This window comes from Notechis scutatus, chromosome 1 (assembly GCF_049901735.1).
Source record: "Notechis scutatus isolate UNSWTSFEM ecotype Mainland chromosome 1, rNotScu1.2, whole genome shotgun sequence".
NCBI lineage: Eukaryota > Metazoa > Chordata > Lepidosauria > Squamata > Elapidae > Notechis > Notechis scutatus.
Window position 1 is genome coordinate 161,424,105 of NC_142009.1, and position 15,098 is coordinate 161,439,202.

General features: G+C 38.5%; 2 protein-coding genes across 2 annotated transcripts; one reads left to right on the forward strand and one right to left on the reverse strand.

Annotated features, from left to right (window-relative positions):
* The first annotated feature begins 961 nt into the window (after positions 1–961).
* NUDT15 (nudix hydrolase 15) lies at positions 962–7,038 on the forward strand. Its single transcript, XM_026679054.2, has 3 exons — positions 962–1,153; positions 5,140–5,336; positions 6,346–7,038. Exons 1-3 carry the CDS (start codon positions 1,011–1,013, stop codon positions 6,480–6,482), a joined length of 477 nt encoding a protein of 158 aa, XP_026534839.2. The 5' UTR covers positions 962–1,010; the 3' UTR covers positions 6,483–7,038.
* A 1,473-nt stretch (positions 7,039–8,511) lies between these two features.
* Positions 8,512–14,778, reverse strand: MED4 (mediator complex subunit 4). Its single transcript, XM_026679050.2, has 7 exons — positions 14,382–14,778; positions 13,152–13,218; positions 12,709–12,879; positions 11,888–11,945; positions 10,893–10,979; positions 10,156–10,287; positions 8,512–8,953 (listed from the first exon to the last, which is right to left on the reverse strand). Exons 1-7 carry the CDS (start codon positions 14,765–14,767, stop codon positions 8,781–8,783), a joined length of 1,074 nt encoding a protein of 357 aa, XP_026534835.1. The 5' UTR covers positions 14,768–14,778; the 3' UTR covers positions 8,512–8,780.
* Positions 14,779–15,098: the final 320 nt, after the last annotated feature.

A 15,098-nucleotide genomic window follows, 5' to 3' on the forward strand; every position in this document is an offset into this window, starting at 1 on the left:
AACTTGCCAAGTTTGAAGACTCTTGCTCTATGTAATATTGAGTTACTAAAGAAAATAAGGCAACCATGAGTTAAGTCATAAAATGTCTCCTAAATGCATTCAGCTTTCATTTTTACTTTCATTTTTACTCCCACAGTCATACACAGGCACATACCCGCCCCTCCAGGATTTTAATGCAGATATTTACTTCTGCTATTACAGATGTGCTCATCTTTGGCTAAATAACGGCCTGAGCTGTAAATTAAAGACCAGCCAGTTAGCTCAACTCCTGGCAAAAACACAGACATGTAATCTTTGTTTCCCACTGCATATGGGTTTTTTTTCTTCTGCCTGGACAAGTTCCCAATTTTCTTGGCAAAGTTTTTCAGAAGTGATTTGCCATTGCCCGCTTCCTAGGGCTGAGAAAAAGTGACTGGCCTAGCTAATCCAACTCAAGGACTCCTGATTTCTAGCCTTGATGCCTTAACCACTACTATAAACTGGCCCTCTCAGTCTAGCCCTTTTATAATTCCCTGTGGCCTCCAACTACCTACTAATCAGGTTTGACCAAGCTTAATTTTTCCAAGAACATCCAAGGATGCTTCATTAAGGTTATCAATTTGTGGCCTAGTGCACACTGTGCAAATCCAGTAAATCACGATTAAGGCAACAAGGGGTAAAATCAGAGCCAGCCTCTTCATTTTAAAGTGAAGTTTGGCGTTTTTACCCCTATTGGTATTATTTTGTGCTTGTTTACCCTGAACTGCATTTTTATTAGATTTTTATTAGTCGGCTTTTCTTTCGTTTCCCAGAGGAGATTTTAAGATGGCTTCTGTCCTTTTAAAGGTATTTTTTAAATCGACATATTAATTACCCTTCTTGAACGTCTCTGCTACCAAATGGGCAATTGCCACCGGCAATTGAGCCCTGAGAAGAGTGCCAAAAAAAAAAAAGCCTCTCCCACGCAGATTGGCTGCGCGACTGGCGGAGGTAGGCGGAGTTAAACCGAGCGCAACTCTGCGGGTCCGGCCATGGAGAAGCAGCTGCGCCCAGGGGTCGGAGTTGGGGTGGTGATCAGGAGCCCCGGGCACCCTGGTTGCGTCCTAGTAGGCAAGCGGAGAAGTGTCGTCGGAAAGGGCTTCTTCCAGCTTCCCGGAGGGCACTTAGAGTTTGGGTGAGCTGGAGGCGTACCTCAGGCCGATTTCTCCTGCGCACGTGGAGCTGGCGGAGGGGCTTTTGGCGGGTCCTGCCATGGGATGAAATGGGCGTTTGTCATATTCGGCTACTTTAAGATGTTTGGACCCCAATTTCCTGAATCCCACAGTCAACATTCCGGGAATGGAAGTCCACACATTTACAGCTGTAGTCTTTGAAAAACACCGGGTTAAATAGATGGGGTGCCTTCTGAATGAATGAGTGGTTTTAATTTTAAAAAGGTGTAGGCTTCATACACCCTGAGGAAGGAAGGAAGGAAGGAGGGAGAAAAAGAGAATTAGTAAGTAAGGAGTCAGTCGTTCTTGATATCGGTAGCAGAATAATAGTTGGACGGGAGCTTGGGGGTCTTCTAGCCCAACCCCCTGCTCAAGCTAGAAATAGTTTTAATTATGTGGAGTTATTTTTTTTAAGCTTTTATTGGTGGTAAAGTTCTAGGTTTTGATTGCAAATGAGGACGAATGGTAACAGATTTGCTCTTCTTTTTTGTAGCCCAAATCTGGTATTACTGGTTAATAACTATTAAAATGTGGGATTTTGCTACTGGCCTTATTGCAGCAGAGAATTGAGAGAAAAGGAAAGAAAGGCTTTGGTCCTAATAATGGGATGTTAGAGATTGCTTAACTTTCTAGTGGCAGTCATAGTAAGCAATAACAGAGTTGAAAGGGACATTGGAGATCTTCTAGTCCAACCCCCTGCTCAAGGAGGAGACCCTATATCATTCTGGAAAAATGTCTATCCAATCCTTTCTTTAAAAAACCCAGAGATGGAGCATCCACAACTTCAGAAGGCAAGCTGTTCCAACGATTAATTATTCTCCTTGAAAATTTCTTTTTAGTTCTACATTGGATCTCTCTTTGATAAAATTTCCATCCCTTACTTCTTGTCCTGTCCTCTGGTGCTTTGGCTCACCCTCTCCTCTCTGTGGCAGCCCCTCAAATATTGGAAGACTGCTATCAAGCCACCTCAGTCCTTCTCTGCATTAGGCTAGACATACCCAGCTGCTGCAACCATTCATTGTGTTTCATCCTACAGTCCCCTTATTATTTTTGTTGCTCTTCTCTGCACAGTTTCATCTTTTTTTTGTATTGTGGTGATCAAAACTGGATGCAGTATTCCAAGTGTGGTGTTACTAATGTAGTATAAAGCGGTATCATCACTTCATGTGATCTTGATACCATCCCTTGGTTGATGCAGTTTAGGACTGTATTGGCTTTATTCAGCAATTGCGGCACCCTTCTGGCTCATACTTAAGTGGTTATCTACTAGGATATCTAGATCCCCCTCAAAATTACTGCTGTTAAACCAGGTACCATTTGTTCTATACATATGCATTTGGTTTTTCTTGGCTAAATGTAAACCCTTATTTTTCTTATCACCAAATTACATTTTGTTGTATAAGCCCCAGTGTACATTCTATCAAGATCCTTCTGGACAAACCTGGGCATTCCACTGTCCGTGGCTGTCTTTATCCAATCCATGATGGCAGGGGGCGCTGCAGCAGCCCCATTGGTTCAGCTCTCCACAACCGTCTCAGTTTTGCATGTGTCCCCTTGGGAAAAGTAATTGCCTCCCCTGTTCTAAAGTGTTGGCTACTCTCCCCCACTTGGTGTTATCTGCAAATTTGATGAGTAGCCCTTCTAGCCCCTCATCTAAACACTTATGAAGACATTGAAGAGTACCGGGCCTAAGACAGAACTTTGGGTTACCCCACTGTATACTTCTCTTCATGTACCTGTAGTTTCATGTTGAGAGTTGGTCAACCAGCTACGAATCAATCTGGTGATAATGTCTACCCAAAGAAGTAGGTTGTTATCTACTTCGTTAAAATACTGAAGTCCAATGTCCACAGCATTTCGCTGGTCCACTAATTTAGTCACTTTGTCAAATAATGCAATAAGGTTTGTCTGGCATTCACAGAACTGTTGATTGATTATCTTTTCCAGGATCTTCCCAAGTATTGATGTCAGGCTGATTGTTCTGTAGTTTCTTGGATCCATTTCCCACCCACCCACTCACCTTTTTTTTTTTTTTGAAGATGAGAACCATATCAGTTCTTTTCTGGTCCTTTAGTAATTCCTTGGTACTCCATGATCTTTGAATGTAGGGTTCAGTAGTTCTGAAATCACATCTGCGGCCTCCTTCAGAACTCTGGAATGTGTCGTATTTTTCAGACCATAAGACGCAGTCCGTCCCCCCGTCCCCCCCCAAAAAAGTGGGTAGAAATGTCTGTGTTTCTTATAGAGCAAATATGGGCCTGGTTTTGGCCTCACAAACCCTCCGTGCCTCCCCAGCATCCAGAAGCTCTCTGCAGGCAAAAAAATGGACCAGTTTATGGTCTCTGGAGCCTCCACGGGTCCTGTTTTTGCCCTCCCTGGCATCCAGAAGCAAATTGGCCAGCAGAGAGCTTCCGGATGCCAGGGAAGGCAAAGAAACGGGACCCCCGCAGAGTGCTTCTGGGGGCTGGGGAGGCTGAAAACGGGACACACAGAAGCCAAACACTTTTTTTTTTCTTGTTTTCCTTCTCTAAACCTAGGTTTGTCTTATGGTCCGGTGCTTCTTATAGTCCGAAAAATACAGTAATTCATCTGGTCCAGGTGATTTGAACTTGTCTAGAATAGATAGTAGTCTTACCATTTTCTTGCTTATTTTGACTTGCATGCCTACTCTGTCTCCTACAGTATTGCCGTTGGTAGGTTGAAATATTTTTTTTCTTTTTGTGTAAAGATCAATGCAAAGAATGAATTCAGCAGCTCTGCTTTCTTCACTGCTGCCTGTCACTTCTTTGCCATCTTCTCCCATTAATGAATTCCTTGACTTTTTTCTTGTTTTTTTACATATTGAAAGAAACTTTATTTTTCATATTTGTTGCAAGTCTTAGTTCTTACTTCTGAGCCCTAGCTTTTCTGATGTCATCTGCAGATTCATGCTATATGCTGGTATTCTGTTTTAGTTATGTATCCCTCTTTCCACTTTTTATTCTTGTTGTTTTTGTCTTTCAGTTGATCAGAGTTTTTTAATGCAACCATGCTGGTTTTGTTTGTGGTCAAGACAGGTTTTAATGCCTTTTCAGAAGGCCAGGAAAGTGGGGGCCTGAGTAAGAAAATATTCCACAGGGTGGGGCAACAGCAGAGAAGATTCTCTTCCTCGACCCTGCCAGGAGAACTGACAGTCTGCAACATACCTTCCCTTACCTGATCATGTGGGATGGGCTGATGTAATAGGACAAAACGTTTCCGTAGGTAGCTGGCCTCATGCCATGTAGGGCTTTATAAGTCAAAATCAACACCTTGAATTGGACTTGGAATCAAATTGGCACCAAATGCAGCTTGCAAAGCAGAGATGTTACATGCACCCTTTGGACACCTAAAATTGCCCATGCAGCTGCATTTTGTACCACCTGAATCTTCCAGATACCTTTCAAAGATAGACCTACGTTGTGCATGTTGCAATAGTCCAAATTCGAATTAAATAGGGCGTCAGTGACCAAGCAGAGAACCCCCACATACAGGAAAGGGCATAACTGGCACATAGATTGAAACTGGGCAAAGACCTCCCTAAGCACCTGCTCTGGCCACCAGGTTATGTGGGGCAGTGCAACCCCATATAAGACTAAAGATGAAAATAAGAAAAACAATCTGAAGCTACTGAAACACCAAAGATTTCCCACTATCTCAACATACAAAAAGGCCTTACATCAGTAAACAAATATTAATTATGCTACATCACAGAAAATGAGTTAATGAAAATAAAGTATCCCTTCTTTATAAGCAAAACAATATCTTTGAGAATAAGGGCAAATAAAGCTGATAAAAATATTCAGGCACCTTGTTCAGAGTAGATGCCTGCTAGTTGTCATATAAACTGGATTCTTGTGATGTTTCAAACAGATAGGACCACTTTTGCTTTCTGGCTGACTCATATTTCCTTCACTTTTCCTCTGTGCAGTGAAAGTTTGGTAGAATGTGCAAAGAGAGAAACTTTAGAAGAAGCTGCTTTGCATCTAACAAATGTGCAGTTTGCTTCAGTTGTAAATGCTGCCAGTTTAAAGGACAATTACCATTATGTCACCATCCTAATGAAAGGAGACATTGATATGAATCATGAATCTGAACCAAAGAATCTGGAACCTGATAAAAATGAAAGTAAGTTTTTTTAAAACTCTGTATCCATATTGTCTGCATATATGTACAATGTGAGAATGGTTTCCTGCTTTTTGTTTGTTTATTGTTTGAACATTTGTGGGTGTATCAAAGTGCAAATCATATCCCTTATTTGTTGATATTGTATCTAGGCAAGGCTTTGGCTGCAAGCTTCTCTAATTTATCTTGAATTAACTTCCAGAATCTAGGGTACTGAAAATGTGTCCCAGTATTATCTTTTGAGTTGTCTACTCAATATTTGTTTTAAACTTCTGTAATCAAGTATCATGTTAAGTTGTAAGACTCCAAAATAATTAGGCAGGTTGCAACTCAGATATTATACTAAAATGTAATAATAAAACAGGAATGCTTGAACCTAGTTTTATGCAGAACAGTTTGTTTCCATCTGCTTTTTCTGGAGATATCTTGGTAATAACTACCATATGAAACAAAATGTTGGATTAACATGGCCCTTGACCTAATATCTTCAGGGCTACTATATTAAACAGGGCTGGGCTTGTGCTTATGTATGCTATTGAAGCAATGATTAACCATTCAAACAGTTTGAAATCAGGGCATACATCATTTTTGCCAGGATAGATTTGGTGATCATTAGAGATTGGCATTTAATTTGCTGCCACCTGCATGCAATTGGTCTTCTCTTGAGAGGTACCTATGTTTTAGGCATATGAAAGTTTTTTTTCTTGGTAATGTTTTGATTTTTATGCCTTTTATTTTCTTTAAAATTGAACATTATATGCACCACTTGCAACTGTCCCAGCCATATGGAGCATTGTAAAATGATGAAATCGTTTTGCATTTCTGGGTTAAAAAATGTCTTTGCATCACATTCATAACACTGTGGGAATGTTAGGCATTTACTACTTTCCCGGGACTTTCTTCCTCTATATAATAAACTCCCATTTCCCAATCTGACACTACATAATCCTAGCAATCATTGACAGATTAATTTTCTTCTTATACTGAAATGTTGTTCTTTTTCTTTTTGTAGGTTGGGAATGGGTAAAATGGGATGAGTTTCCACCAGCCAATAAACTCTTCTGGCCCCTACGCTGCTTAAGAGAACAAAATTATAATCCTTTCAAAGAAGACTTAAACCACCTGATTGGGTATACTGGAAATTTCTAAAAATTATATTTTCTGGATTTAAAACAATTTATCAATAGGCCCCTACGAAGAGACTTTTGTTATCAGTGCCAAGTTGTACATTTGCTCTAAATACTTGGAACCAACCTCTGTCAATACTGCATGAATGGCAGTAATCATATTCCCTCCAAAAGCTGTAGTTTGGCACACAGTTTCACATATTTTTCTTTACAACATATTTAATAGTGATGTATCCTAATATAGAGAGCTTAATGCGTACTTGTGATACTGATGGTTTTATTATTGGTCAAAGTAGCTGCAATAATGCATCCTATATTTTGTCACTGCTCTGTGAGAAAAGATGATTGATTGTATAGCAAAAGTATTATAGTTGCCCCCATAAATGATATGATCTAATCACAAAAGGTCCATATTTTAAACTGTCTTCCATTCTAATCCATTTTGCTCTCTGACTTGAGTACCACCATTGGAAAAAAAGAAAAATTACTACCAGTGTGCAAGCCTTTTTTCATCATGAAAACCTGTGAAACGTTTCCAATAATGGGAAAAAAACCCTTAACATGTTTTTATGCAACCCCCTATTGTGTTTAGTTTTCCATTAGTTATTTTTGCATGATAATGCTGAACCAAAATGTGTTCAGCCATATTAGCTCAATATATTGTGTGGATTTTGCCTATGGTTAACTGAGTTAACCAGGAACTATGAAAATCCATTTCGTGTCAACTGAGCCTTTAATTTTTTTCAAGAAAATTATTTTTAAACAAAAAGCCTTTGATTTGGGGATATTTTAATTAGAAAGAAAAAGTTAGCACAGGACAGATCCAAGAGAAAAGTGCCGTTTGTTTTTGTTTTTTAAAAACTGACTGCTGTTTTAAAACTGACGTGAGCAGTATTTTAGCAGGGGATCTCAGCAGATAAGATAAAACAGCAAAGAGTGAAAAAAATCCATCCTGGTAACCTGGAACAGTCAGGAATATGTGCCCAAGTATAACAAACAGGCAGGCTGAGTTCACAGAGTAAATCAATTTAATTTTGGCTTAATATAGAGAATTTGCCAATGCTGATTTAATCAATAAATTAGTTTTTAAGAAAAAGGTTTCCAGGGTGTTTGAATCCATTCCTATTACTCAGGTTTCTTAAAATTTACCTCTTCCTGTAGTTCGTTGGGAAGGCCAAGTCCCGAGTGCTCCCACTGAAAAGCTAGCCCTTTCTTCATTATACTGTACTTTCTCTCTATGGCTGTCTTTAGCTTCTATCACTGATGTTTTCCTTTGCCCTGCCTGGCTTCTGATGATCCAACACCATTTCTCTCTCCTTTTCCCCTTGACCTCCTTGCCTTCCCCTCCACTGTCATCTTGAATTCATTGTCTCTGTCCTCCAAGATCGAGAACCAAAGCCACCTCCTGAATACTCTCTGGTTGCCAGACTTGGGACATGTTTAATGGGCCTAGCTTACTGTTAAAAATTCAGGTTGTCTGCACTTAGCAGTCACAATTGGGACCAGCAACTCCATGATTCAGGGAGACATTACATGACCTTATGACCTCACTTCCCTAAAATTCATTAAACAAGACATGAGGTAACCACAATACATTCAGTATTTTTTAGTAAAAACTTACTATTTTATATGCAAAAGCTCTTATTTGCTACATACATAACCTGATTGTGAATGAATTCTACTAGCAAAATTCATACAAAACTATTTTACACCCTCATGACAAAAAGTCTAGGAAGTAGGAGTGCTGGTAGAGTATTACCAAATGCACATGCAGAGTAGCAGCCTGGGGAAGTCTCATCTAAATATTTTCTGATTTTATGCAATTGGAAAGATTATTGGATCTAAAGATCGATTAGCAGACTTTTACTCAGACTGCTTCTTTAATGGCATTGAAGAATGGAATTTTCTCCCACATCTCTGATGCTTGAAGATCTATTTTGAAAGACTGGAAGACTTACTATAAAAATGTACAGTATTAAGGAATTGGTGACAGTTGCTCCGTGCAATTCTTTAGTGTTTATAGAAATGTTACTCTATTCACAAGCAACAGCTAACTTGCAATTTCATAGATATTTATTTTGTGCAAAAACATTTTTATGAGTAAACACATACCAAAATAAATTATGTCAGAGCATAACATATTTCCAGTGGCTACCTCCACCCTATTCCAACAATTATCTGACATTCTGGGATAAAGTCATATTATCAAATACAAGAGAAAGATTCTCATGAATTTTTAAGTTTCCTCCTTGGTACAGCAGCCTCCATCTGGAATGCAGAATGTATATGCAGATACAATCAAGTGATTCAGATGCAGGCCCTAATCGGAGTCACTACTGCTACTCGATGAATCTGTTGACATAACCTCTACATCATCCTCATTCTCCTTATTATGTCCAGGAGGTTCTAACATAAAGTCATTGCTGTGATTAGGAGGAAGCATGTTCATTGATATGTCACTTGATTGCCAGGGATATTGTGGTGCAAGTACATCTAAAGAAAAAAGAAATGTACAATATACAATTACTCCATGCTCTTATTTATTTTTTTAATAATAAAATGACATGGAGGAACCTTCTGACAACCAGAAATTTACGGTATAAAATTGCACATCAATTTTACAAAAAGTAAACTTGTCACACAATTCCCACTGATTTAAGAAGAACATAACTCTTTTTCCCATTAAATCCTCTGATGCTAAGAGTGCCTTGTACAGGTAGTCCTCAACTTACAACCATTCATTTGAAGTTACAACAGCACTGAAAACAGTGACTTCTGACTATTTTCCAAGCCACCTATCCACCCTTTTGTTATTTTTGTCTAATTTATTTCTCGGGCTATTACAAACTACCAGAATCTTGTCTTCTTTAGAAATTCATGTGCTTAATTCTTCTCACCATTAGTAAAGCTTTATTTTTTTCCATTTAAAAAAATTCACAGGATTAAATTTATCCCTCAGAAGTCGTCTTTCCTCTAAAATTAGCAGTATGTACAATTTCACCAGAAAAGCATCTTACAGAAAAAGAAGGCAACCTTATTCCCTTCATAGGTTTCAACTTCAGTGGTAAGGTGATGCTGATATTCCAAAAACCCCAAGTCCTAACGGTGCAGTGGTTAGAATGAAGACAAATTCTGTCCATAGCCTGGAGTTTAATCCTGATCGAGTTGGAGGTTGATTCAGTCTTTCTGAGGTTGGTAAAATGATTGAAGGGAGCAATATGCTGACATTATAAACCACCCAGAGAATGCTGTAAAGCACTATGGGGCACTATATAACTCAAAATCCTGCTAAGTGCTAAAACAGCTGAAGACATCCTGATCGTATGTCCCTCTACTACATTTCATAGTATCACTTGTTTTTCCATTACAGACTAGCTATTTTTTTAAATAATTCTTTTACTCAAGCCTGTGCAAATACTTTACACAATTTCACTACAGTGATAAGTAAATGCTTTTAATATTTTCATTTTTAATCTATTTGAATATATTTCAATCTACTTTTATTTTAAATAAATTAATTCTTAAATAGTTTATTTCAAGGGACTTTTCTTTATTTTCCTAATGTCATTTAACTTCTGAGATTTACAACATTTGTCATGCCTAAGGTTCCACACTGCATATCCCATACATATCTATGCAAATTATGCATACGAACACACTTGACAGCAGACTCATTTCTCTTAAATCTTTATTACCTGGCAATCTGCCGGCTGCAAGTGCATCTCCTGGTAAGTGTCCATTAACTCCATTTGCTGAAGGATTGTTCATCTGACCCAAAAGACCACTCCTCATCTCCAAATCAGTTGGATATGGTCTTCGAGGATCCCCTTAAAAATAATGATTTTGTTTGCAATTCCGAATAAGCAAATATAAATCAAATATATAATAGTGGTTTTTCTTTTATTGTGATTATTTTTACTATTGCTTTCATTTACCTTTACTTGTTTTAACCTTCTGTAAACCTGAAGTCATTCATGAATGGCCTTTAGAAATAGCATGAATGAACAAATAATTTATTTTCCTTGTCATACTCTTCATTTAAAAAATCTTAGATAAGTTAACAGCTGATCACTTGGTAGCACAGAGCATGCATTCAGTAGTCAGAATTCAAGTGTCAAAAGAAAAAAGATGTAGCACTCAAAGAGTACTGACAACTCCTTAAAGTAGCTGCACCTTTTCTCGGGCTGCCTCTGCAACTATAGCTTAATTCTAAAAGGCAGATTCAAGGAATTGCGTGTGCTCCAAAGCATCTTTCACCTTAATAATCCCAAACACTAAACCTCCCATGATAGAAATTATGTATTTTCATTACAACTGTCTTATCAAATTTACCAAGTAGTAGTATACATAAACATATTTGCAGTTACCAAAGAATATCTAAAATACCTACTATCAGTAAAAATAAGATGATATAGACATATTTATTATTTACCTGGCACCCAAGTTAGAGGAGCACAAACAGCATTGCTGGCACTAATTCTATGAGCATATTTAATTATTTCTTCAGAAGAAACAGCTCCTGTAAGAAATGTAGATACAATGAATGCATGCAGCCATCCATTCTGTAACATAAAATTCACTAGTGGTCCTTTCAAGTAAAAAAATGTAGAAGCACTAACATTATCCAAGGATCATTTCCTTTTGTTTTCTTTCTTTTGGGCAGTTCTATTTGCATTTCAATTTCTCTTCTATAATGGAAATGTATCTTGTAAGGTGCTACATTTTCATATGGTATGATGGTTCTCTTTGAAATCCCCAAATTAAAATAATTCCTGTATCTTCAAATTAAATTCTTGTACAAAAATCATGCAGTAAAAGCCAAACATTCAGAACATTCCTCCCTGCTGATTCAAGAATATATTACAGACAACAAAGACATTCCAGTAGTTTTACTTTCTGTTCTGCTCTATAATTCTACATAGTTAAATTACAATTCCCTGTTGCTCTAATGTAAAGAATGCTGGGAGTTGCAATTTTCGAATATCTGGAAGGCCATTGCCCTTCTCATAATTATATCTAGCATCCCGTGAAGCACCAAAAACTTACAAAGCTTGAGAAATTAAACCAGGAATATGTATGTTGTTCAAGTACTCCTTTTAATTTCACTTCAGTCCTCTTCTAAATAATTGCTCTGGCAGGCAGCTATTGTTGGACTCAAAGATCTCATAGAAGATTGCAAGATTTTATTCAATTTGTTTTGGTCACAGCTGTATCAAGCTGCCAATGATGAAGTGAACAGGAATAAATGATATGCTACTGAATTGTCTTGTTTTTCAAATGTACCATGAAAATTTAAAAATACATAATTATTGATGAAAATAAATTATGATTGAAACAAATGTTTATAAATTTCATGAGACATGCAATGTTCAACTTAGTCTGTTGTGATAACAGACTTCCTAAGAAATAATTAAAAACAACACTTACCTTTTCTTGCCTTTTCTATTGATTTCAGTTTTTCTTTTGCTTGATAAACAGCTGTAGCCTATAGGCAAAATACTATTTATTGTTATGCTGATTTATAAAAAGTGCATTCTTTTATAAATCCTCTTTACAGAAATTAAAATTAGTTTAGGAAATATGCAAGTTATCCTAATCAAAGGAAAAGTTTAAGAACAACAGCTTGGTTATTCAATAGGATTCCAAGAATGTTTCTACATTTCTTTAGGGCTGTATCTCTAACCAATATACTAACAAAAAAAAATCTTTCCTGTTTAAAATTGTATTAAATTATAGTTAAATAATGGGCTGTTAATTAAATGACAATTGGCTTCATACAAAATGCTAAAGCAAAAACTAAAATGACTGATTTTGTACAGCATGCTAGCCAAAATATGATTTTGGTCCAAAGAATTGTACAATTCAACCTCTTGCTTATAGTTCCACATACTGCATAAATTCAGGCAACAATTTGATAACTAGAGGTTTCAGGCTCAAGGAGCCATTATATCTTCTTTAGTACATGCTTTAGGATTCATGTAAAATACTCATATGGTTACCGGCTAGCACATCCAAATATCAAGGAGAAAAAAACCCTGCAGACAGCGCAGAGAAAGAAAACAGATTTCAAGAAAGTAAAGACAACTTTGGCTTGCAGTAAGATAACAACCAAAGGAAAGGATTGAAGAAATTAAAAGTAAACTAGCCTAATTTGTATTAGTATATTTAATACTAATAAACTATACCAACTTTCTGTACGACTGATTTAATAGGCACAAGCATCAAAAGATACAAAGCACGTCACTCACCAGAATATGCTCTGCTTCTTTCAGTTGTTTTTGAAGCTGCTGAATATCATTGTCTCTTTTCTCTACAACTTTTTCCAATACCTGCATTTCATGGTGGATTTTCCCTTGATCAAGAGCTAGTTTCATCAATTCTTGGAACTCTTTATCCCGCTGAATTAACAATTCCAGGATCTATGCAACAAATTATATGTTATAGGAAAACATTAACTTGTCAATTTCAGGATTTCCAATAAAATCCAAATCTTGTAATAGCTATTCTATTCTATTCTATTGTAATAGGTCTAGTTATAAATCTCAGGGCCTGGATAAAAAAAAAGTAAAGTGTATGTAACATTACAGTAAAAGTAGAGAAACAGACATACTACTTTTCTTTTCAGGCTGGTCAACATGTAATTAACAAAATAATGTTTTCTATAGTTTTATAAAAAATTTAAACTCTTTACCTGGCCCTCTTCCCCAGGTTGTGCTAGCTTCTGGTTTCTTGAAATTGCCAAAACTTCAATCAGTTCTCTAAAGCAAAACAATATAAGTGAGCAAAAAGGAGACAGTTTTAGTCTAGTATCCATTGCTCCAAAGTAAATAAATCAAGTCTTCCTTTCATCTTAAATTTCACTCCCCTGTTGTTTCAGCTAATCGGGGTAAATCCAGTTAGATTTGATAGTTGAGGGAAATAATTGTTATAAAAATATGATTGATAAATAAATGGTTAGTAAAAAAAATAAAACAATTTAAATGGTCTTAATGGTAAAAAGATAGCAAATGGGGATGAGGATTCTAGTTTTAAAAATACATACAGTAGTTTGCAAAATTGAGCTAGAAAAGGCATGTTGTTTAAAGCTTACACCCTGTCTGCTATGGCACCAGCTCCGCCACTATAAGTAATTTTTTCCCCTACTCATCAATTGCTAATGACCATGGATTGTCAGGTGAAGTAGCATTTGCAATGTAAAGCAAATCTTTAAAATTCTGCTCTGAGGTGCATCAAAATAAATCTACATTCAATTCAGAAAAGTAATTTCTGCACCCACAGACTTGAACATGTAAAATGTTTGAAGAACAATTTTCACACAAAAGCCAGATTCAACGTGAGCGCACTCCCCCCTCAACTGATGGTTCTCAAGTCTGCCAGCCCTCCGCAACCGTTTTGCAGGGAAATAGAAAACATCACTTTATGGTTAACCACTAGCTAGTTTGGGCTCCTGGCTAAGGCACCAGGTCAGAAAGCAAGTGAGTTGCAGTCACGCCTTTGCCACGAAAGCCAGCGGGGTGACTTTGGGCGAGTCACTCTCTTCTCAGCCCAACCCACCTCACAGGGTTGTCGTGGGGAAAATAGGAGGAGGAAGGTACATCGGACGTGTTCGCCGCCTCGAGTTATTTGTAAAAGTAATAAAAGGCGAGATATAAATAGTTCACTTTGTCAGATGAACTTAGAAATCAATAATTAGAAACTGGGTTACTTATTAACCGCCCAATAATATGTGCACGTCGAGACGCCCCGAGTCCCATTTTAAGCCACCCCCTTTGGCTGAGGATAGGAGCCCGGGACACAAGAAGAACACGAGCCCCTCATTAAATTCCTGGTTCGGCTCTTCCAGGGCCAGCGCGAAGTCTCGCAGCGGAGCCCGAAGGGCGGCCCCGGAGTGGTTCACGGGGCAACGGCCGGCAGCGCCCACCTGGCCAGCAGCTCCAGATCGTCCAAGGCAGCCAAGAGCCTCTCCCGGGTGCTGCTCTGCTCCCCGCTCGCTCCGGCCGCCATCCCCGCCGCCTCTGCTGGCCGGAAGGGGAAGCCGCGCGAAGAGATCGGGAGAAAAGTATTGCAGCCGGGTAGCGGCCCGCCAGCTGAGAGCGGCCCCTGGTGACCTCGGCGTAAAGGCCTGCGCAGAGAAAACGGAGAAGGAAATTCACGCGGCTTTATAAGGCGCAGGTCTGCTCCGGAGCCTCGCGTTATATATTCAATAAGGCGGCTTTCTTTCCCTACAAGGGCTCCTGCTGGGCAACCCAACCCCGTTTTAAAGGGGAGTGTCCATCCCATGACGCCTGCGTTGTTGCATCTCTTCATAGGTTTCGGCGAAGGGGAGGCCTCTCTTTTTTTCCTGCATGCTATTCGTTTGGGGGCGGGAGGGGGGCGTGCGTTTAAAGGTTCCCAATAACATAAGCCACGGGCCTCCAAACTTGGCAACTTTAAGACTTGTGGACTTCAACTCCCAGGATTCCTCAGCCAGCCATACTGGCTGGGGAATTCTGGGAGTTGAAGTCCACATGTCTTAAAGTTGTTAAGTTTGGAGATCCCTGGCATAAGTAAGTTTGGAGATCCCTGGCATAAGCAAAATGAAAGCTCTTTGAATAAAAGGCGGGGAAAAGGAAGTTTTCTTGGCAGCTGCTGTTACGTT